Raw genomic sequence first — 24,853 nt, 5'->3', positions numbered from 1 at the left:
TGAAGTTATTAAAAAAATAAACCTAGAACACATTATGCAATACTTTATTTTAGGCCCAGTAGGTCTGAAAGCATCTCGTTAAGTGAGTGGCTCAGATTATTAGAGGAATGTGTGTCAGTTCTCCAGCTGATACAAAAATAAATCAGGCCTTTTCATATTTACTTAATAAAAACCCTAACCCTAATCAACATTTACAAAAACACATACAAAATACCCAACAGAAAACATTAAAAAAAACTTGAAAAAATTACTGAAGCCACTACAAGAAAAAGGCTAAATAACAGAAAAAATTTACAAACACTGGATTCCTGCAACAAACATAATACCAAGAATGTACAGAACGCCAAAAATACACAAACAAAACATCCCACTCAGACCAATAGTTGACAGCATAGGTACACCAACATACAACATGGCAAAAGAAATCAGCTAAATCATCAGACTGTTATTAGGTAACACAGATCAACACTGCAAAAATAGCATAGAACTGGCAAAAGAACTAAAAGAGATTACAATAGAAGATAACGACATACTCATCTCACATGACGTCACATCCCTGTTCACAAAAACACCAACCCAAGAAACCATAGACATAGTAGTAAACAGCATCAGACAGGACAACACTTTACCCAAAAGAACAAACCTCACAGCAGATGACGTAGCACAACTGATAGGACAATGACTCAATATACAAACAACTGGAAGGCTTTGCCATGGGTAACCCGTTATCAGCCACCCTGTGCAGGTTTTTCATGGAAGACCTAGAACAAAAAGCCATAGCCACTGTCCCCCCAAACTGCGAAATAAAACTATGGAAACGCTACGTAGACGACATACTGGAAATCATACCAAAAGGACAAACAGAAACACTAACACAACACTTTAATAACATTGATGACACAGACAACATAAAGTTCACATATGAGTCAGAAACAGAAGGCAGTATAGCATTTATGGACATGAAAATAAGCAGTCAGACCGACGGGACCCTAAACATTAACCTAAACATTAACACATACAGGAAACCAACACACACAGACCAATACTTATTATGCACATCAGAACACCTTACCATACACAAAATGTCAGTAATCAGAACATTATTTCACCGAGCAAACATGACAGCAGAAGTGAGAGACTGTAAAAAAGAGGACAAACACATACAACACGCTTTAAAGACCTGCGGATACCTGACATGGGCAATAAACAAAGGAAAACAACAAACAACAACAGAAAGAAAAGAACAACCATAGAAAAGAACCAGAAACCCAGAAAGACAAGAACCAAAACCAGTGATAACCCTACCATACATCAAAGGCATAACAGAAAAAAAAGAGCAACAATGAAAATACACAACATAAACACACCAAAAAAACCATACACAACAGTTAGAAACAGACTAGTACACCCAAAAGACAAGATACCAGCTGGACTTAAATGTGGAGTCATTTACGAAATCCCATGCAAACTCTGCAATAAAGCATACATCGGAGAAACCGGACACCAACTCAACACACAAACAATAGAACATAGAAAGGAGTGTGAGAAAGAAACAAGTCGAAGACACACAAGAGCAGCAAAAGAAGAAGCAGAAAGCACAATAAAGAAGTCAGTCGTAACAGATCACTGCATAAGAGAAAACCATATAATGGACTGGGACAACACAAGGATCATAAACACTGAACAACAGAAATACAAAAGATGGATAAAGGAAGCTATAGAGATCAGGAGACGTGGATGTGGGACTATGAACAGAGACAATGGGGTCTATACATTGGATCGTGCATGGGACTGCATCATCGGAGAGGGGAGAGCGGGCAGCAGAGGACATTGTCGCGGAGTAGGAAGTGACGCCACCATCAGCGTCAGCTCTGAGGATGTTTGCAGATGCAAACGAAACTGTCAGCAAGGTAAAGGGAAACCTTTCCTGTGTTTTAAAAAAGAACCAGAAATGGAATTAGGAACCTACAACATCATCTTGCAGCAGCACCCCCTAAGCATTCCAGCGTCCCACCCATGGGACAAGACTCCATTGCATTCATTAAACCTGGATACTTAAGGGGTGATTCTGGAATAAGGCGCTGTGGACTGATGAAACTAAAATTGAGTTATTTGGGCATAACACCCATTATGCGTTATGCATGGAGGTCAAAGAACACACCATTCCACGAAAAACACCTGTGACTTACAGTAAAACATGGCAGTGGTTCCATCATGCTGTGGACTGTGTGGCCAGTGCAGGGACTGGGAATCTTGTTGAAGTTGAGGAACACATGGATTCCACTAAATGTCAGCAGATTCTGGAGACCAATGTCCAGGAATAAGTGACAAAGCTGAAACTGCACCGGGGCTGGATCTTTCAACAAGACAACAACCCTAAACCCTGCTCAATATCTACGAAGGCATTCATGAGGAGGGACAAGTGGAACATTCTAGAACGGCCACCACAGTCCCAGACCTGAATATTTTTTACAATCTGTGGTGTCAGTTAAAGAGAGCTGTCCATGCTCAGAAGCCATCAAACCTGAATGAACTAGAGATGTTTTGTAAAGAAGAATGATCCAGAATACCTTCAGCCAAAATCCAGACTCTCATTGGAAGCTACAGCAAACATTTAGAGGCTGTTATTTCTCCAAAAGGAGGGTCTAACAAATATTGAGTTCATTCTTTTTCTGTGGAGCTCTACTTTGTTTCACTTCTCAAATATCACTGTTTGTATCTCCTACATGATATGTTTAATGGAACATTTTATCATAACAAATGATGTATAAATGCCCAAACTTTTGCATACCACATATGTAGCATTAGCAACTAAAGCAGGAGGCAAAACCCCCGCTTGCATTTGTGCACAAAGCTGTTGCTGCCTTCTCTTAACGTTACCCTAAACATCAGGCTCTGACTCAAAGCTAACCATACATGATTTGATCTTTGTTGCCACTGCCTTTATTCAGAAAATATTGAGACACGTGGTTTCATCTTACACCCTGCAGTTATGTGGTGGACTGACTTGGGCTTATTTACATAGTCTACACCTTGGGTGTCTTGTGTAGTGTGGTAGATCTTGGCCTCTGTTGCTTGAACTTGAACTTGGTTCTTTTTTTAACACAACAAAAGAGTTGTTAATACCTTGTTGTTGCTGATGTTTCGACTAACACTGTACTCTTGCTCAGAGCTTTGCCGCTGCGGTGAAATTGTGAATCCGCAGTGTCTGAGTCTGCAGCCGTGTACTATTGTGGAATTCACATGAGAATCCAATCCAAGCATCTTATTTTTGGTGTCTGCAGTAACATATTATCATATATACGTTTCAGTTGACTTGTTATATATGACAGGTTAGATCACGTTTTCATATTAGACTGTTGTCATGAAAACGGTGAGGACGCTCTTTGTTGACTTCAGCTCAGTTTTCAATACCATCATCCCGGACATTCTTATCTCAAAACTGCTGAGCCTTCAGGGCCCTCCCTCCACCTGCCACTGGATAAAATACTTTCTCACAAATCGTCCACAGCATGTTAAACTTGGCCCCTACCTCTCTCGCTCCATCCTGCTTAGTACTGGCTCTCCTCGGGGCTGTGTGCTGAGCCCCCCACTGAACACTCTGTACACATCGGACTGTACCGCATCCCACCCATCCACTGCCATCTTCAAGTTTGCTGATGACACCACCGTGGTTGGCCTCATCACAGACAGAGATGAGGCACCATACCGGGCAGAGACAGTGTTGCCAACTGTTTTTGACTGAAAGTAGCTGAAGTTCCTCCCAAAAGTCACTAGATATCGCCAGATGACGTCACGTGCTAATTTACATATTGATTACGTCATCACGCCACATTAGCGTTCGTTTTCCCCATAGCATCTAAAACATATATATATATAATAGGACTAAAAGGGAGGAAAATAAAAACTATGTTATATGTTACAGTTATTAATTAGTATGATTAAAATGGCCCAAATTGCTTTGATATGTACAATAAATTCCAAAAGTATCAATAAAGTGGCATTAAGACAGATATGGTGTGGTGATCCAAACAGTTCTGTTGTAGGATATAACTCAGACCTCCTGCTCTCCTCATTCTCACAGACATTTTCCTAAAAAGCTGTTTTTTTTACACCTCATGGTTTCTCAACTTCTCTGTTGTGTATTCTCTCCATCGTGATAATAACGGCGCACCGAGCAAAAGGGAGCGGGTGTCTCATAGTATAACCATCCCTGTGTCTCTGAAGGAAATTCAGATGAGCCACAGAGCTGCGTGTGTAAACAGGACAGTAATTGAAACTCCCGATGACTTTATTTGCCAAATGCAGGAAAAGCCAAAGTGTCTGACGACTGCAGAACCAGAGATGGCAGGTTGACGTCCGCGCCGTCTCTAGTAGAAGCGTGAGTCTGCAGCAATATGAAAGCAGCAGACGTAAATTGGCGGTCTACAGCTCTGCAGCTGTACTCTGTCTTCAGCGAATCAGACCGGCCGAAAACGGTTTATGATTGGTCAGTCCTCGTGCACATGTGCAGATTATCGTTCTCTTTCCTTACTCCCGGAAGAACGGTTCAGAGTGCAAATGGTTTCTTTGTTGCTAATCTGTGGGGAAAATCTACATGAAAGTTCTACAGAAAGTAGCAACGGGTCCTGAGAAATGTCGCTAAGTTTGTCGCTAGGCACTTTTTGGAAAAAAAGTCATTGAGGGGGGTCAAAAAGTCGTTAGGAACAGTGACAAAGTCGCTGAGTTGGCAACACAGGGCAGAGGTCAGTAATCTGTCAAGGTAGTGCTCAGATAAGCTCACTCTGAATGTACAAAAAACAAAAGAGCTCATTCTGGATTTCAGAAGGCAAAGTCACACACATGCCCCTCTCCTCATCAATGGAGAGTGCGTGGACTCCATCAGGTTCCTTGGCAACACCATCTCTGCTGACCTGTCCTGGTCTGCCAACACCAGAGCTCTGGTTAAAAAGGCTCAGCAGCGGCTGCACTTTCTCTGGGTCTTGAAAAGGTGTGGCCTGGATCAGAAACTGCTGCTGGCTTTCTAATACTGCTCCATGGAGAGCGGCTTCACCTACTCTCTGAGTGTGTGGTATCCAGGCTCCACAGCTGAGGACAGGAAGGCTGTTCAGAGGACAATAAACACCGCCCAGAGCATTAATGGCAACACCCCGCCTTTCCTTGAGGCCATCTCCAGAACCCTCTGGATTCAGCTACCTCATAATCACAGATCCATCCTGAGCCCCACTGCCTCTTTCACTGACAGGTTGCGGCATCCTAGGAGTCTTTGTAGACATGGATCCTTCCTCAAAGCAGCTGTTAGAACGTCCCTTTACATCGCCAGTGTGTTTTACCCTTGTTCTTCCATCTTTACATGCTCTGACTTTTTAAAGCACCACAGGATGCAGATTTGTTTGGTCTTCATGGGGCGTAGAAGGGAATGCCAATCTGAAGGCATGTAGAAGCAGAATTTGACAGAATAATCTTGATATTTTTTTGTTGATTACATTGTTTGAGATGGTTTGGAGCAAAAATTATAATTAACATACTTACTTGATTAATTGCCCAGCCATATTGTGCTTGTAGGCTTATCAAAAATAAATGAATGATTCTTCTTCCGGCTCTTGGAGAGTACAGACGCTTTTTTCCTCCTCTCCTCCCAATCTTATCCCAAGGCTCTTTGTCTGTCTCTGGGTGTACGGGCTTCTGCATTTTTTCTGGAAAACTGAAAACTGGAAATTAGCAGAGGGCAATATTTTCAGTTCTAGCCACTCACAGATTGATGCCTTAGTTCATCACGTTAATTCCTCTTTACGTGTGGCATTAGATGATGTTGCCTCTTTAAAAAAGAAGGTAATTAGGGACAGGAAGTTGGCTCCCTGGTTTAATTCTCATTCACGAGCTTTAAAACAAAACTCTAGGAAATTGGAGAGAACATGGCGCTCTACGCACCATGAGGAGGCCTACCTGTCCTGGAAAAATAGTCTTGTGCTTTATAAAAATAAGCTTTGACAAACTAGAACTGCTTATTTCTCAGCGTTGAGGAGAATAAGAATAATCCTAAATTTCTTTTCAGTACAGTTGCCAAACTTACGCAGAATCATAGCTCTGAACCATCTATTCCATTAGCCCTCAGCAGTAATGACTTTATGGGATTTTTCACAAGTAAAATTAATTCTATTAGAAACAAAATCTTTAGCATCCTTCCTAATGCGATTGCTTCTTCCTCAGTAAGTGAGGCAGCATCAGAGGTGACTGTAGAACCTCATCTGTGTTTGAACCGTTTTGATCCAGTTGAGCTTTCAGAGTTGTCAAAAATATTAGCTTCATCTAAACCAACTTGCATTTCAGATCCAATCCCAACCAAATTATTTAAAGATGCATTTCCTTTGGTTACTGCCCCCATTCTAGATATATTCAATCTATCCTTAGTAAATGGATATGTACTACAGGATTTTAAGGTTGCTGTAATCAAACCTTCACTTAAGAAGCCTTCTCTGGATCTAGATGACCCAATGTATTATAGACCAATATCTAACCTTCCATTTTTATCCAAAGTCCTGGAGAAAATAGTGGCCATCCAAGTATGTCAGCATTTAAACACTCATGCTCTGTTTGAGGAATTTCAGTCTGGTTTTAGAGAGTATCACAGCACTGAAACTGCATTAGTGAGAGTTACAAATGATATTCTCATGGCCTCAGATAAGAATCTTGTGTCTGTTCTAGTCTTGTTAGATCTCAGTGCTGCCTTTGACACAGTTGATTACAATGTTCTTTTAGAAAGACTTGAACATGTTGTAGGGATCAAAGGAACAGCACTAGGCTGGTTTAAATCCTACCTGTCTGACAGATTTTATTTTGTAAATGTACATGACAAATTTTCTTCATACTTCAGGGTTACTTGTGGAGTACCACAGGGTTCAGTGCTTGGACCAATTATTTTTACTATATATATATGCTCCCAGTTGGTAAAATCATTAGACAGCATGGGATAAACTTTCACTGTTATGCTGACGATACTCAGTTATATTTATCCATTAACCCTGATGAAGCTAATCGGTTAGGTAGATTACAGGCTTGTCTTGAGGACATAAAAAATTGGATGACTCTAAACATTTTGCTTTTAAATCAAAACAAGACAGAAGTTCTCATCTTTGGAGCAGAAATTCAGAAAAGGAAATTGCTTAGTCAATCACCTGACCTGCATGGCATTAAATTAGTCTCCAAGAACAAAGTAAGGAACCTTGGTGGTATTTTTGACCAGGACATGTCATTCAAATCCCAGGTTAATCAGGTTTGTAGGATTTCCTTTTTCCACCTTCGGAATATTGCTAATATTAGAAGCATCCTTTCCAGGAGTGATGCTGAAAAACTAGTTCATGCATTTATTACATCAAGACTGGATTACTGTAATTCATTACTCTCAGGAAGTCCACAGAATGTAGTTAAAAGTCCTCAGCTTGTCCAAAATGCAGCAGCTAGAGTTCTGATGAGAATTAAAAAGAGAGATCATATCTCTCCTGTCTTAGCTTCCCTACATTGGCTACCTGTTAAATTCAGAATAGATTTTAAGAACCTTCTTCTCACATATAAAGCTCTTAATAATCAAGCTCCATCATACATCAGTGATCTGATTGTTCCATACGTTCCTAACCGAGCACTTCGCTCTCAGACTGCAGGTTTACTGGTGGTTCCCAGAATATCTAAAATTAGGATGGGGGGGGGCAGATCTTTTAGTTATCAGGCTCCTCTCCTGTGGAACCAGCTCCCAGCTTTAGTCCGTGAGGCAGACACCTTGTCTACTTTTAAGAATAGGCTCAAAACATTTTTATTTGATAGGACTTATGGTTAAAATATGATGTTAGCCTAGATCTGGACAAGTGGGGGATTACAGGGAGGTGGAGTGTACAGTCAGTAAAGACAGCTCTCCCTTTCCCAGCCTCCAACATGCCTCCATCTAAAAAGGCTAGGTTATCCAGAGTTATCTCTGTAGTTAGGCTGCTATAGGCTTAGACTGCTGGAGGATACACTGACCACTTTTCACACTCTACTACTTTCTTCTGCAGTCTGCTCTTTAACTGTATTATTTCCTGCTACTTCAGCTATTAACTTATTTTTTCTCTAAGTGTTTTTCTCCCCAGAAGAAGCTACAATGATGTTCTGCTGAGATGTGGTGGCCTCATGGAGGGGGCCATCGTCTAGCACACTGCTGCTAACCACTTAAACATTCTCCCTCTCCTGATAATAACTTTTTACTTTCCTTGACGTTGGATGTGCTACTACTAGTTTACCCGTTTAACAATAGCTTCACTAGGATAAATACAATAAAGTTTATCTCTTGCCAAATAGAATATTTACTAAGAAATCACAATGTAACCATAGACACATTGCTTGGTGTGTGTGTGTGTGTGTGTGTGTGTGTGTGTGTGTGTGTGTGTGTGTGTGTGTGTGTGTGTGTGTGTGTGTGTGTGTGTGTGTGTGTGTGTGTGTGTGTGCACTTGCAGTCATTACGTTGGGGGGTCCGTTCGCAGGGAGCCCACCAACAATGTGGGGCCCGGTGTAGTTGTGGGGCCCAAAAACCAGGGCCCCACATGGGAAACCATTCTAGAAGAGCTTGGGAGCCTCTCTTGATATGCCTGGTACTTTTTTTCAAGGTGGCCCACAATGTAACAAAAACTGGAAATGTGTGTGTGAAGTGTGTGTGCTCATGCACGCCCCCTATGCCTGAAAGCAGGGTATTGCAAGTATACACACTACAGGAAGTGTGTATCATCGGGACCCCTCGAGGGTGGATTTTAAGAAATAGAGTGTGTTCAGAATGGATCGTGATTGGCTGTCTTTTAGAGGACATATGTCACTTCCTTAAGTTTCAGGAAGTGATATTTACATGATTCTAATTGAAAAAATGGTGTAAAGAATAATGCATAGAACTAAAATAGCATAACAGTGAACAAAAATGAAGTATAAAATAAAGGTATATTAAAAATAAAAAAATAAACAGAAGCTATTAAAAACACACAAGAACTGAAGTTTTAAGTATTAGCTTTAAAACTTTGTGTTGTGTATTTTCTAAAATTGTCTCAACCACAAAGTTTTAAGCACTAGCTATGAAATACAGCCCAAACCAGCAAACTATTTATTGGTAATCATAAATATTCATACTTCGTTTTTTTTTTTCAAAACTTTATTGAACAAGGTGATAAGTATACAAACAAATTGCATACAAAATTGAACAAAGAAGATTTCATACTTCGGTTTTTGGTTCGTTACCTGTTTGAGGAATGACGTAGCCTACGTTGTGCCGTAAACTGCAGTGACGTAGGCCGTAAAATGCAGTCCTACAGTAAGGTGCATACGTAAAGTAGGCCTGCTTTGCAGCATTTAAAGTCCGTGTGGCCAGAGGAACACAGACAAACCATTGCGGTGAGTACATGAACGTAGTTTGAATATTGCAAATATAAGACGTGTCTTCAGGTTAATATTCGCGTTGATACATCCAAATGTATGTTCTGTATTTGCTTCGGAGCATTATTAGTCAACATAGACCCGTTTTTAGACGTCACTGAGTAGCTAACAGGCAGCTAGCTTAGCGCTAGCTAGTAGCTACTTTGTAACTTCACTCTCGCGGTTTCAAACCATCCTGTTAATTTTTGAAGCAGGTGCATACAAACAGCGCATTTATGGGAGGTTAAACCTTTAGCTAGCTGTTGATGAAGCTAGGTTAATAATTTAAAAGTCTTTATTTCGGTTGTAACATGAAGTGGCATCACACCTGCTCCTCCAAACTTCTTGTTGTGAGTTTGGGAAGTTTGAAAACCTAACAAAATTTGTGTTTTATTAAAACTATGTATTAGATGTATGTAAAGTTAAATAAGGGCTTTAGTATTTTAGCATCTGGACCAAATTAAAACCATTGAAGTTGAAATACTACTACTTAGACCAGAAATACCAAAGACTTGGCCTGGAGGTCTGCTATCAGAAAAATTAATTTGAAATTAGGTGATGCTGTTAATCTCATAGGGTGCCTAAGTCAGACCCATTTACTTCCATTTAATTATCAAAGAATGCTCACTAATTTCTTGTTTTATAATTTGCTTTCAGAGGCAAAATGTTCAAAAGGAAAGCAAGAATAAAACCTATCGATGAAGCCAAATGTTACATTCAATCTTCAAAGGACAAGCAAGGATTAAAGGAAAGATATATAGATGATTACAAAGGTAAGACATAACTCATTTTTGTTATGTTTATTACAAGTTGGATTTATTTGGTTTTGTAAATTTACACTGCTCACAAGAATTAAAGGTTGCTGCTGCTGTTTGGATCGCTGGCTGTAATACACATAACACACAAGCTTGCAATATAAAGAACAGCGCCTGTCCCCCTCCAGCTCGGGCTGTGTGACTGCACTGACCTGTCCTGTGGGACCCTCACCATGTAACTCTCATGTCCATGCTGTCTCTGGAGGAGCAGATAGGAGACAAGATCTCCTGTAACTTAAAATGAACCAAAGCTTCCTCCCAGCTTCTCTTTAGCTGAATTTAACATCAGTTTATCATCATGAAACAAAGGAATAAAGTGGAACAAGAACTTCTATCTTCTATTTCTCTCTCCTTTTAACTTCTCCGTGTCCCTAAATAAAAGAGACAGATGATTACGCTGCTCTGACCCCGCTCCCTCCCCAAGACCGGACCTTCCGACATCACAACACTCGGTCTGGCTGCTCCCACCTCCACTTTAGCTTTGGATTAGTTTCAGGTTAGCTTGTAGCTAGTTCGACCGGGTGTCGTCAGTTGATCCCAACCTTACAGCCCCACCCTCAGCTCCACCTCTCTTCCCTTTTGTGGAATTGTCTGGGCTTGATGGAACCTGTGACACTGTCAAAATGGCGGTGGTGGCCACCTCCCATTTCCCCTCAAAAATGTGTTATTGGAGCCTATGGAAATGAATTGTCCAGTATATATGTCGATGATCTTGATGCTGCGCTGGTGCCGCCGTTATAATAACAAAACTACATTCCACTATAATTGATTATGGTACTCTTCTATGATGCAGAATTGTTTATGCCCGCATCTCATGCATTGATTATTTTCCTCAGCTCTATCTATCCTACATCTCCCGGTCGGGGGTGGAGGGTGCGCGCAGGGTTTGGGGGCCACAAAGAGAGGGCTCGCGGGCCGGACGTGGCCCGCGGGCCACCATTTGCGGACCACGCCTTAGGCTGATGCAGTAGGTCCTGGTTTTCTCCTAATGCACTACAATGCCCGGCCTCATGTGGCAAGAGTATGCAGGCAGTACCTGCAGGATGAAAGAATTGAAACAATTGAATGGCCTTCACGATCCCCTGACTTAAACCCAATAGAACATCTGTGGGATATTATGTTTCGATCCATTAGGCGGCGCCAGGTTGCTCCTCAGACTGTACAAGAGCTCAGGGATGCCCTCACACAGATCTTGGAGGAAATGCCTAAAGACAGCATCCGTTGTCTCATTAGGAGCATGCCCCGATGTTGTCAAGCATGCTTACAAGCTCGTGGGGACCACACAAGATACTGAAAAGCAATTTGAGTTGGAGAAATTAAGTTTTTGAAATAATGGACTAGCCTGCCACATCTTCATTTCACTCAGATTTTAGGGTGTCTACACAGTTGAGCCCTCTGTAGGCTGATAACTTTTATTTCCATTAAGACTTGGCATCCTTTTGTTCCTAAGACATTGCCCTGTCATTTTTTGTATAGATATCCAACTTCATATTGAGATCTGATGTATTTAATGTGTTTCTTTAAAGTGTTCCTTTAATTTTTGTGAGCAGTGTACATACAAGAAATAATTATTTAGGCCACACATTCATAATGTTGCTTTGTTCTTTATATCTAAGCAAGACTTAAACATTTATTCTGTTAAAAATATATTTAAAGTAAAAAACGTTCTCTTCTAACCAGTGTGTTTATTTAAAACACCCTTTTCAGGAAGAGGTGTATTTGCTGATGTAACCCAGAAGCTAGAACCTTAATGAGGTATTAACTAATTGGCTTACTAATATGATCCATCCTCAATTTAGATAAAATATAAAATATAAATTAAGGAAATTAACAATACTAATTAATAGATATCTAATTAACTAATAGATAATTTCATAATGAATTATTGGAAGGGTGAATAACTAAAATAACGAGTTTAATATTAAACATCGGTTAAAACAAGAATCTTGAACATCACTAACAGAAACAGAAGAGGAAAGCTGTATACTATTGGTCCAGGTGGGAATCTGAAATTTCATTGGCTGAGAGAAATAAGTCCCGCCTCCGCGAAATAAAACCGTGCGACGCAGCTGAGCGAGAGGAGAGACAAACGGCTGTGCAGCACGCAGATACAGAAAGCAAAGACTGAGCGGTTAGAGAGAGAGAGAGAGAGAAAAAAAAACAACGGTCGAGGCCGTGAAGAACCCTGATTTGGGTGCCGCATAGATAGAGGGAGAGGCGGACTTGACTCCTTCTAATAAGAGCTAGGAACTTGGAACCAACGCGGTGAGTAAAGAAAAAAGAAGAGAAAAAGCTAACGATGCAACTTAAAAAAAAAAAAGGAAACTTAAATAGCTTATCAAATTAATTCCATTCTTATAGATTTGTGTGGAGACGACAGAGTGAACCAATCCTCTGTAGGAGGGAACCGTTGGAGCGCGTTGGTGAGTGAATGAGATTAAATTCAGTAAATTATTAAATTCAAAAAGCTAATTACAGCAACCGAGGTGACAGCAGTGGGCTGCTAGACGTTAGATCCCAGGAGTTAACATCTCAAACTACCAGTTAACGGTGGTAGGGCATATAGGAGTTAACGGCTCAAACCGCCAGTTAACGGCGGTAGGGCATATGGGATTCCCAGGAGTTAACGGCTCAAACCGCCAGTTAATGGTGGTACGGCCTAGATGTACAAGGTCCTCAGGGGCGTTATAGCTAACGCCATAGAATTAGCCATGCGTCCCTTAACCAAACATTTAATAATAAAAAAATAGATAAATAAAAATAAATAAAAGCTAACTGATTAGGGAGGAATTATTTTACAAAGGTGGACCAAAGGACCAGAATTTATATTTTGTTGAATTTTGTTATAGAACATTTTATTTATTTATTTATTTATTTATTTATTTATTTATTGTGTTACAGATATACAAGGTGTCACAATGCTGTATAGAAACACAACTAAATGTATCCTTGTTGTCATGAATGTATTTCTTGTTGAATAGTGTAGAGTAATAGAATCTAACTGAGCCTATTGAGCTGAACAATTGTTGTCATATGTAATTATATTTCCAGAGCTACTGAGAATTATTTTAATAGACAATCAAATTGATGTTATGTTAGTTGAACTGTGAACCCAAACATGATTGGCTATGCCAATAGAGTGAAGCATTTGTTTAAGTCTGTAAGACTTTATGCTGTGATGTGACGAGAAGGGTCGATGCCAACTCGCTAACAGTCCTGTTGTTTACAGGCTGGGTTTTTTTTTTTCCTTGGGTTTGATCCCGACTCCTATGATCACTCACTTGGAACGAGAACTGGATTTCTTCCTGACGAGGGAGATGGCGAGCCTTAACCACTGAACGAACCAGGACATCTCAAGTAACTGAAGAGCAGACTGCTCTCTTCTGTGAACAATCTCAACGGTGCGGTAGGAAAAAATCGCACCACCGGACTCTGACTTTCACCCCAAGCGTGGGGATTTGACTTGACGCCGGCTGACTTGTGACTCATATGATCAAATCTCATACCGAGCATTTTACTATTGTCGATTGTTTTCATCTGTTTTTGTGTGTTATCTTTATGTGTTATACTTCCCATTATTATTAAAATTTAGTATATAAACCGTTTCATGCTATACCCGTGACTCCAGTCATTCTTAAACAACCTCCAATTCTCCCCGAACCTAATTATTGGCCCATTTGTTTATTTTTTCTTTTAATTATCTTATTGTATCCTGTAATCCGGTTACATAAAACTTGGCGAGCCAGCCAGGAGAATTGTAGAGTTGTTACCTTAGCTAACCATTGACTGACATCATAAGAGTGCCTGGAGGTCACAGTGGTTTGCCATTTTGGCATTATTGGTACTTTTGAGTGTTTTAAAATGGAAGTTGTGAAAACAGAAAAGGTCAAAGTTTCAAATGCTGTTTTAATCAGTGGGTTAACTGATACAGACCTTGATAACGAAGTCTTTGGGTTTATGGAAGGATTCGGACCAGTTAACAGGCGCATTAAGTTACCAAACTGTGATCAGATTATTGTGGAGTTTCAACATGAAGCCACTGTTAAGGAATTAAAGAAACAATGTTTACCCTATGACAAACCTTGTACTAGGAACCCAGATGTTTTCTTCCATATTCAAGACCTAGCCAGCGCGTACAGTCTAGAAACTAGCACATCTGCCACTGATGCCTATCTGTCAGAGCTCAGGGACATAGCTGCGCGTAGCAATCAATCATTTAAAGACCTTCTAATGGAGGAACTGGCAAAAATTGGGGAATCTTTAGGAAGGGATACCCATGCATCTGAACCAGTCACTGAACCAGAGCCAATGCTCCATAGTGACCAAGTTACATATTCCCTGCCTTTAACACCAGAAGTTAACTATATGAACAACTCAAAGGACAATTGTCCACCTACAGAGACTGTAAAACAAAACCCTTGCATTCCACCAAATCTTTTAAACACACCTGAGGTTCAGCGAGTTATTGTGGAACACATTGTTAAAAGCAGTGAGGTTATCCCTCCGCCTACTTCACAATACAGACTAAAACCGTTCTCAGGGCGAGTTCCACACCCTTCTTTTGAAACTGACTATGATACTTGGCGTAGTAGTGTAGTGTTATGCATAAATGATCCTTCACTCACCAAGTCCCAAATTGTACGAAGAATCGTGGAGAGTCTGTCAGCCCCAGCAGCGAGCATCGTTAAAGCTCTTAGTCCAAAATCCGACCCGGAAACGTACCTTGAACATCTCGATTCAGCTTACGCAGCTGTCGAAGACGGCGACGAGCTCTTTGCTCGCTTCTTAAACACAAACCAGGACAGTGGTGAAAAACCTTCCGATTACTTTCAGAGGTTATACACCTTGTTAAACCTAGTTATTCAGAGGAATGGAATTTCCTCCAGTGACGCCGACCAGCAGCTGCTCAAGCAGTTTTGCAGAGGCTGTTGGGACAGCTCGCTGATTTCAAACCTGCAACTCGAACAAAAGAAAGACAACCCGCCTCATTTTACAGCACTTCTCCTCAAACTGCGCACTGAAGAAGACAAACAGGCTACTAAAGCAGCACGCATGAAACAACACTTAGGGGCACAACGAACTAGAGTGTATTCAAATGTGCAAACAACATGCTCTCAGAGTAAAAACACTTGTGAACTGGAAATAGATGATAACTGTGATGACTTACGCAAACAAATCGCTGAGCTCAGGAGCCAAATTGCACAGCTTAAGGTTAACAACACAGATAAAAAGGCAAAGAAAACTCAAAAAGAGTCAAAACCCCGTGTGGGGACTAAAATTCCAGATGAGCCCAAACAGATTCAGCAGATAACAGCAGTGGTGCCCAGACCAAAGCCTGGATACTGTTTTAAGTGCGGAGAAGATGGGCACATAGCTTCTAGCTGTAGCAACGAGCCAAATCCAGCACTAGTTGCAACTAAAAGACTTGCTCTTAGACAGAAGCAGCGCGAGTGGGAGATGTCAAAGCCAATTGCTCAGTCTCCTCCTTTAAACCGGTAGAAGCTCCTATCGTGGGACAGATAGGTGCTAAAGTAGAACCAAGTCCCTCTAAGGAAAGGACAGAGAGACTTTTTTGCAAGCCAGTTCATGCTCATTCAGTGCCAAAACTTCCCAAAAGATTAGTGGGTGGGCGATGCACAGCTACAGTCTCAGTTAACAGTGTTGAATGTAATTGTTTACTGGATTCAGGGTCCCAGGTAACCACCATTGCCAATTCTTTTTACCAAGAACACTTACCTGACCTCTCAATTAAACCCATCAGTAATCTGTTAGAAGTCGAGGGCGCAAATGGTCAAGCAGTTCCTTATTTAGGATACATAGAGATAAGTGTCACATTTCCAAAAGAGCTCGATCAGTCTGGACTTGAGTTACCTACCCTTGCGTTAGTGGTTCCGGATATAAGCTCAAACTCTGATACACCACTACTCATTGGCACAAACACACTCGATCCTTTGTATGAGCAATTGTCTGCCAATAACTTACCTGATTCCAAGGCACTCTCTTATGGGTACCAACACGTGCTAAAAGCCTTAGCAGTCAGAAAAAAACAAAGCAAAGATGGACGAGTTGGTGTGGTGAAGCTTCGAGGGAGAACCCAAGAAGTTCTCCCTGCAAATAAAAAACTGTTACTAGAAGGGTTTATGCAACCCAGCCAAAACAAGCATGAGCCTTATGCACTCATTGAACAACCCACCAATGGTTCTCTACCAGGGGGTATAATTGTAGACTGTTGCCTCATTTCCTTACCTTCACATGGTCCATACAAAGTACCTGTTGTACTAAGAAACGAAACTAACCATGACATCACATTACCCACTAACTGTGTGATCGCTGAGTTAGTTAAAGCCGATCGTGTTATGCCATATCCAGAACCTGACAAAAGTGATCAGAAAGTACTTGCGGCGTGTAGTTCGCAGCAACAGACTTCACCTTCAAACCCTCCTCTCAGTTTTGACTTCGGTACTTCGCCCTTGTCCGAAGAATGGAAAGGGAGGATCACCAACAAACTTAACACTTACTCCGATGTGTTTTCGCACCACGATCTTGATTTTGGTCATACACAACAGATAAGACATCACATCAACTTAAAAGACGAGACCCCATTCAAACAGAAATCTCGGCCGATCCATCCACATGATTATGAAGCAGTGAGAAAACATTTGGAAGCCCTCTTGGAAACCGGTATAATAAGAGAGTCGGAGTCTCCATTTGCCTCACCAATAGTGGTAGTTCGGAAAAAGAATGGTGAGGTACGTCTATGTATAGACTATAGAAAGCTTAATCTGCAAACCATTCGCGACGCATATGCCCTGCCTAACTTGGAGGAGTCCTTTTCTGCTCTCGCTGGATCACAGTGGTTTTCTGTGATGGACCTCAAGTCAGGTTACTATCAAATAGAGATGTGTGAAAAGGATAAACCTAAAACTGCTTTTGTTTGCCCGTTTGGGTTTTATGAATTTAACCGTATGCCACAAGGAATAACAAATGCTCCAAGCACTTTCCAACGGGTTATGGAAAAGTGTATGAAGGACATTAATCTGAAGGAAGTGTTAGTTTTCCTAGACGACTTGATCGTCTTTTCCAACTCCTTGGAAGAACACGAAACCAGACTTTCTCACGTTCTTGAACGGCTTAGAGAATACGGACTCAAGCTATCACCAGATAAGTGTCGTTTTTTCCAGACATCTGTGCGTTATCTTGGACATATAGTATCTCGAGATGGCATAAAAACCGATCCAGATAAGGTGGAAGCACTCAAAACATGGCCGAAGCCTCAGACTTTGAAGGAACTCCAATCTTTCTTAGGATTTACCGGTTATTACCGACGCTTCGTTAAAGATTACTCAAATATTGTCAAGCCACTAACATCTCTCACGGCTGGTTATCCACCCAAACGGAAAAACTTTAAAACACCACCATGTAGATCAAAGTACTTGAACCCCAAAGAACCCTTTGGGAATCGTTGGAGCCAAGACTGTGAGAAGTCCTTTCAAACTATTATTGAAAAACTTACCACTTCGCCAGTTCTTGGCTACGCTGACGCAAAACTCCCATATCTAGTACACACAGATGCTAGTACGACCGGACTCGGTGCAGCGCTATACCAAGTGCAAAACGGTGTCACACAGGTAATCGCTTATGCAAGTCGCGGTTTAAGCTCTAGTGAAACTAGGTACCCTGCGCACAAGTTGGAGTTTCTAGCCTTAAAGTGGGCCATAACAGATAAGTTTCATGACTATTTGTATGGGAACACATTCACTGTCATTACTGATAATAATCCGTTAACTTACCTCTTAACAACGGCAAAACTCGATGCAACGAGCTATCGTTGGCTAGCTGCGTTGTCCACCTATAATTTTGACATCAGATACCGTGCAGGTACACAGAACGTTGACGCGGATGGCCTGTCTAGGAGGCTGCATGATAAACCTGAAGACAACTCAAAATTCACTGAGGAATGCCAACGACTAGATGAGTTCCGATCTCATCTTTTATCCTCTGTCAAAGAAGTCGAGCTTCAACTTCAAGCCGAAGCAGTGAAGGCAACATGCCAAAAGCACATGGTCTTGGATGAGACTGATTCTCCTTGTGGTTTAGTTCAGTCACTTGCCATGTCTGCAGCGGCCATTCCAGACCTATTCCAGTTGGAAGACAATAGTGACAGTTTCTTTGCTGTGCCCAAGTATAACCATGCTGACCTTGTCTCCTTGCAGAGGAAAGATCCAACCATTGGCCGAGTCATTCAGCTGCTTATGACTGACAATAAACCGCCAACTGATACTATTGCAGAACCCCCGGTGGTTCTTAACCTTTTGAGAGAGTGGAAACGGTTTGAGTTTCAAAATGATTTACTGTACCGGAGACGCCAATTAGGACCAGAGACATCATTGCAGTTAGTCTTGCCTGATTCATTACGTTCAACAGTCATGCAAAGCCTACATGATGATATGGGGCATCTTGGGGTTGAACGTACGACAGATCTCATTCGGTCCCGTTTTTACTGGCCAAGAATGGCTAGTGATATCGAAATCAAAGTTAAAACTTGCGAAAGATGTATCCGTCGGAAGGCCCTCCCTGACAAAGCTGCTCCAATGGTGAGTATTACCACCACCAGACCTATGGAGTTAGTTTGCATGGATTTTCTCTCCATAGAACCAGACAGTAAGAACACTAAAGATGTCTTAGTGATTACAGACCATTTTACAAAGTATGCAGTGTCCATCCCAACCAAAGATCAGAAAGCCACCACCGTCGCGAAGAACCTGTGGGAACATTTTTTAGTCCACTACGGGTTTCCTGAGCGTCTTCATAGTGATCAGGGACGGGATTTCGAATCACGTACAATCAAGGAACTTTGTTCTTTACTTGGTATCCGTAAAGTCAGAACGAGCCCTTATCACCCTCGTGGCAACCCCGTTGAACGGTACAATCGTACATTACTCAGCATGTTGGGAACTTTACAAGCCACTGAGAAACATCACTGGCGCGATTTTGTAAAACCACTTACTCACTCGTACAATTGTACAAAAAATGACGTGACGGGATACTCTCCCTACGAGCTAATGTTCGGTAGGCAGCCTCGGTTGCCTATAGATATTGCCTTTGGGTTACCGCATTTGAACAAGCCCTCTATAACTCATTCTCAGTATGTTAAAGAACTGAAGAGTCATCTGGAACAGAGTTATGACATTGTCATAAAAAACTCTCAAAAAACAGCGAGGAAGAACAAAGAACGGTTCGACAGAAACATTCGTGAGTCCACACTAGGTGTGGGAGATCGTGTTTTAGTCCGAAATCTTCGCTTAAGAGAAAAGCATAAATTAGCAGACAAATGGGAGCAAACAGTGTATATAGTTCTCAAACAGATGGAAAACTTGCCAGTATACACTGTAAAACCAGAGAACGGAGAAGGACCCAACAGAACACTCCACAGAGATCTTTTACTGCCTTGTGGTTTTCTCTCTTCATTAGAAAATGAAACAGAACGCGTTACGAAACCTAGCAGACCTCATACAAGACAGAGTTCAGCCTTAGAACCTGACCCAGATGAGCCACTTGACGAAGAGGTAGATGAGTTTTATTACTCTGATCTTCCACAAGTGCTAAACCGACCATCCTATCAAATAGCGGTCACCTTGCCAAATAGGGAACTCATAGCAGATTCAGGACCGGTAAATAATATTCAACAACAAAACACACTATCCTTACACACAGGGGATCGCAAGGAACCAACCTTAGCTGGTAATGAAAATGCTGAATTGTCCTTACTTGACAAAGGCATCAACACCGAAACATTCTTACCTGACAGAATGAGTGAAACTGCGACATTCTTACCTGAAAGAGTGAAAGAAGCAGCAACATACTTACCTGAAAAAACGAAAAAAAACGAAGTATACTTACCTGACGTAGAAACGGGGGATGAAACTAACACAAACCTACCTCAATTGGATGGTGTCCTAAAGTCGCAGCAACGTGATGTAAGTTTTGAACCCATCATACACGATCAGACACATACATCTGAAAAGACCAAAGTCTTAGAGAATAGCTCATCAGCTCTGTCGGAAACAGAGAGCTCACTTCGTCCTGTCTCAGTTGAGAATCAAACCGAAACGGATGAGCATGATACTGTGCAACCAGAGATGTATGTCAGGAGATCTGAACGAAGTAGTCAGCCTCCTCAAAGACTAACTTACTCTCAATTGGGCAATCCACTAGTGACCGTAGTTAGGTCCCTTTTCCAAGGACTTAATAAAGCTTTTATTGACTCTCTTACTCAAGAAGTTGTGTACCCCGTAGAAACAATGCACAGGGACGTGCATGATATTTAATGGGGGAGGATGTAACCCAGAAGCTAGAACCTTAATGAGGTATTAACTAATTGGCTTACTAATATGATCCATCCTCAATTTAGATAAAATATAAAATATAAATTAAGGAAATTAACAATACTAATTAATAGATATCTAATTAACTAATAGATAATTTCATAATGAATTATTGGAAGGGTGAATAACTAAAATAACGAGTTTAATATTAAACATCGGTTAAAACAAGAATCTTGAACATCACTAACAGAAACAGAAGAGGAAAGCTGTATACTATTGGTCCAGGTGGGAATCTGAAATTTCATTGGCTGAGAGAAATAAGTCCCGCCTCCGCGAAATAAAACCGTGCGACGCAGCTGAGCGAGAGGAGAGACAAACGGCTGTGCAGCACGCAGATACAGAAAGCAAAGACTGAGCGGTTAGAGAGAGAGAGAGAGAGAAAAAAAAACAACGGTCGAGGCCGTGAAGAACCCTGATTTGGGTGCCGCATAGATAGAGGGAGAGGCGGACTTGACTCCTTCTAATAAGAGCTAGGAACTTGGAACCAACGCGGTGAGTAAAGAAAAAAGAAGAGAAAAAGCTAACGATGCAACTTAAAAAAAAAAAAGGAAACTTAAATAGCTTATCAAATTAATTCCATTCTTATAGATTTGTGTGGAGACGACAGAGTGAACCAATCCTCTGTAGGAGGGAACCGTTGGAGCGCGTTGGTGAGTGAATGAGATTAAATTCAGTAAATTATTAAATTCAAAAAGCTAATTACAGCAACCGAGGTGACAGCAGTGGGCTGCTAGACGTTAGATCCCAGGAGTTAACATCTCAAACTACCAGTTAACGGTGGTAGGGCATATAGGAGTTAACGGCTCAAACCGCCAGTTAACGGCGGTAGGGCATATGGGATTCCCAGGAGTTAACGGCTCAAACCGCCAGTTAATGGTGGTACGGCCTAGATGTACAAGGTCCTCAGGGGCGTTATAGCTAACGCCATAGAATTAGCCATGCGTCCCTTAACCAAACATTTAATAATAAAAAAATAGATAAATAAAAATAAATAAAAGCTAACTGATTAGGGAGGAATTATTTTACAAAGGTGGACCAAAGGACCAGAATTTATATTTTGTTGAATTTTGTTATAGAACATTTTATTTATTTATTTATTTATTTATTTATTTATTGTGTTACAGATATACAAGGTGTCACAATGCTGTATAGAAACACAACTAAATGTATCCTTGTTGTCATGAATGTATTTCTTGTTGAATAGTGTAGAGTAATAGAATCTAACTGAGCCTATTGAGCTGAACAATTGTTGTCATATGTAATTATATTTCCAGAGCTACTGAGAATTATTTTAATAGACAATCAAATTGATGTTATGTTAGTTGAACTGTGAACCCAAACATGATTGGCTATGCCAATAGAGTGAAGCATTTGTTTAAGTCTGTAAGACTTTATGCTGTGATGTGACGAGAAGGGTCGATGCCAACTCGCTAACAGTCCTGTTGTTTACAGGCTGGGTTTTTTTTTTCCTTGGGTTTGATCCCGACTCCTATGATCACTCACTTGGAACGAGAACTGGATTTCTTCCTGACGAGGGAGATGGCGAGCCTTAACCACTGAACGAACCAGGACATCTCAAGTAACTGAAGAGCAGACTGCTCTCTTCTGTGAACAATCTCAACGGTGCGGTAGGAAAAAATCGCACCACCGGACTCTGACTTTCACCCCAAGCGTGGGGATTTGACTTGACGCCGGCTGACTTGTGACTCATATGATCAAATCTCATACCGAGCATTTTACTATTGTCGATTGTTTTCATCTGTTTTTGTGTGTTATCTTTATGTGTTATACTTCCCATTATTATTAAAATTTAGTATATAAACCGTTTCATGCTATACCCGTGACTCCAGTCATTCTTAAACAACCTCCAATTCTCCCCGAACCTAATTATTGGCCCATTTGTTTATTTTTTCTTTTAATTATCTTATTGTATCCTGTAATCCGGTTACACTATGGAGGACATTGAACAAGGTGCTTTTGTCCTTGAATACAGAGGTGAACTTCTCTCGTTTGATGAATGCATGTCCAAAAAGTACTCTGAAATAGAGAGTACTTTTCTATTTGAGTTTGAATGGCAGAATCATCACTGGTGGTGAGTATCTTCAAATTTATTTTAGACAGGATTCTTATAACGCCTAGCCAAAAAAACATCACCACCAAAAAAATGTCACACACGCACTAATATTTTGTTGAGACATAATTTTCACACATGGATTGGCCACCACAGTCCCGCAGCGCTCCTCCATGAGAGAGCGGGGGTGGGGGGTTTGCACACGTTCCGCTGCTGTTTCTCACAAGTATCAGCTGATGGAGGGCTCTAGTTTCTTTGCTCCGTTCGTGTCTGGAGACACTGTAGGGTCGGGGAGGGGGGCGGGGCAAGACACTTAGCCTGGCAGGTGGCCAAGCAAAGCCTGGTGGTCCGCCAGGCTTCTAAAGCGCTGGGGGAAACCCTGACCTGATTAACTGAAAATCAACACACAATTTTCTGTTTAAAAAAAAAAAACTTTTCTATGACCTCAGAAATTTACATTTTATTAATTTTTTTAACACTTTTTTCTTGCTAGTGTTGATGCGTCAAAAGAAGATGGATCTCTTGGAAGATTAGTTAATGACAACCACAGATCACCAAACTGCACCATGAAAAAAATTACAGTAAATGGTCAGCCCCATCTGTGCCTGTTTGCCATCAGAAAAATAGAGAAAGGCACTGAAATTGATTACAATTATGGTAATTCTAAATGGCCATGGCGTGAAAAGGTACGTTTATTAGATAAAGAATACAGGTGTACTTAAAGTGGTTAAAAAAAACTTAATGATTTTCCTTTTTCTTACATGGCTCTCAGCCTCCAGTTACCGAAGCTGAAAAAGCTGTGCTTTCCCGTGATTCCTCAACTGAGGATTGTGTCAGACCCAGAATCAGCAGACAGGTAAAAGTGAATTATGGAAAAAATTCACTAACAACTATAAACTTCCCAGGCACTGTTGTATGGATGTAATATTTTGTTTATTTTTACATGCTAGTTGCAGTGTCTGTTATGAAAGCACATTATATTACAGCTACAGTTCCACACATTGTCACTGTGCAACAGGTAATCTGGCATTTTAAGTTGTGATCCCAAATATCCACTTACATGTGGGTGTAATGGCTAAAAAATGGTCCTAAACAGGCTGGAACATGAGTAATTAGGGGTTTGGTTTTGGGGACAAACGGCACATGAATTGCCTTCTTGACTCTTGACTGTAATGTATGTCAAGAAGACTTATTTTTGTTTTTTATTTTCAGGTGAAGGACTCGAAGACTCGAGTTTCTGAAAAAGCTCAGTCGTTCCAAGACTCGTCTCCTAGCAGACTGGACGTTGGCCCACAGGTAATGGTGAGTTAGATCTTAGACTGTAACTTGTGCAAATGTGAGTGGATGTCTTCCTGATATCCATGAACTCAGTCTCTCTCTCACACACACACACAGATCTCAAGATTGTATCTTTGTGGGGCCCTGCCGTATGGATGTAATGTTTTGTTTATTTTTACATGCTAGTTGCAGTGTCTGTTCTTATGAAAGCACATTATATTACAGCTACAGTTCCACACATTGTCACTGTGCAACAGGTAATCTGGCATTTTAAGTTGTGATCCCAAATATCCACTTAGATGTGGGTGTAATGGCTAAAAAATGGTCCTAAATAGGCTGGAACATGAGTAATTAGGGGTTTGATTTTGGGGACAAACGGTACATGAATTGCCTTCTTGACTCTTGACTGTAATGTATGTCAAGAAGACTTATTTTTGTTTTTTATTTTCAGGTGAAGGACTCGAAGACTCGAGTTTCTGAAAAAGCTCAGTTGTTCCAAGACTCGTCTCCTAGCAGACTGGACGTTGGCCCACAGGTAATGGTGAGTTAGATCTTAGACTGTAACTTGTGCAAATGTGAGTGGATCTCTTCTTGATATCCACGAACTCAGTCTCTCTCTCTCACACACACACACACACACAGATCTCAAGATTGTGTCTTTGTGGGGCCCTGCCATATGGATGTAATGTTTTGTTTATTTTTACATGCTAGTTGCAGTGTCTGTTCTTATGAAAGCACATTATATTACAGCTACAGTTCCACACATTGTCACTGTGCAACAGGTAATCTGGCATTTTAAGTTGTGATCCCAAATATCCACTTAGATGTGGGTGTAATGGCTAAAAAATGGTCCTAAATAGGCTGGAACATGAGTAATTAGG

The 24,853-nt window shown here is 41.0% G+C and overlaps 2 protein-coding genes across 3 annotated transcripts in view; one reads left to right on the top strand and one right to left on the bottom strand.

Moving 5' to 3' along the window:
- The window catches only part of csmd1a (CUB and Sushi multiple domains 1a), a 152,612-nt gene that overhangs the window by 65,838 nt on the left and 61,921 nt on the right, over positions 1-24,853 (bottom strand). The gene's annotated exons all lie outside the window — the stretch shown is intronic.
- LOC139070041 (uncharacterized) overlaps positions 9,144-24,853 on the top strand; it is a 46,533-nt gene continuing 30,823 nt past the window's right edge. Inside the window, exons 1-7 of the mRNA XM_070551617.1 lie at positions 9,144-9,402; positions 10,081-10,196; positions 22,076-22,715; positions 23,188-23,380; positions 23,467-23,550; positions 23,907-23,996; positions 24,424-24,507. Coding sequence (XP_070407718.1) covers positions 22,576-22,715; positions 23,188-23,380; positions 23,467-23,550; positions 23,907-23,996; positions 24,424-24,507 — 591 coding nt within the window. The 5' untranslated portion in view covers positions 9,144-9,402; positions 10,081-10,196; positions 22,076-22,575. The remainder of the gene's footprint in view (positions 9,403-10,080; positions 10,197-22,075; positions 22,716-23,187; positions 23,381-23,466; positions 23,551-23,906; positions 23,997-24,423; positions 24,508-24,853) is intronic.

This window comes from Nothobranchius furzeri, chromosome 5 (genome assembly GCF_043380555.1).
Source record: "Nothobranchius furzeri strain GRZ-AD chromosome 5, NfurGRZ-RIMD1, whole genome shotgun sequence".
NCBI classification, from domain to species: domain Eukaryota; kingdom Metazoa; phylum Chordata; class Actinopteri; order Cyprinodontiformes; family Nothobranchiidae; genus Nothobranchius; species Nothobranchius furzeri.
This window is presented reverse-complemented; position numbering and strand designations above follow the sequence as displayed.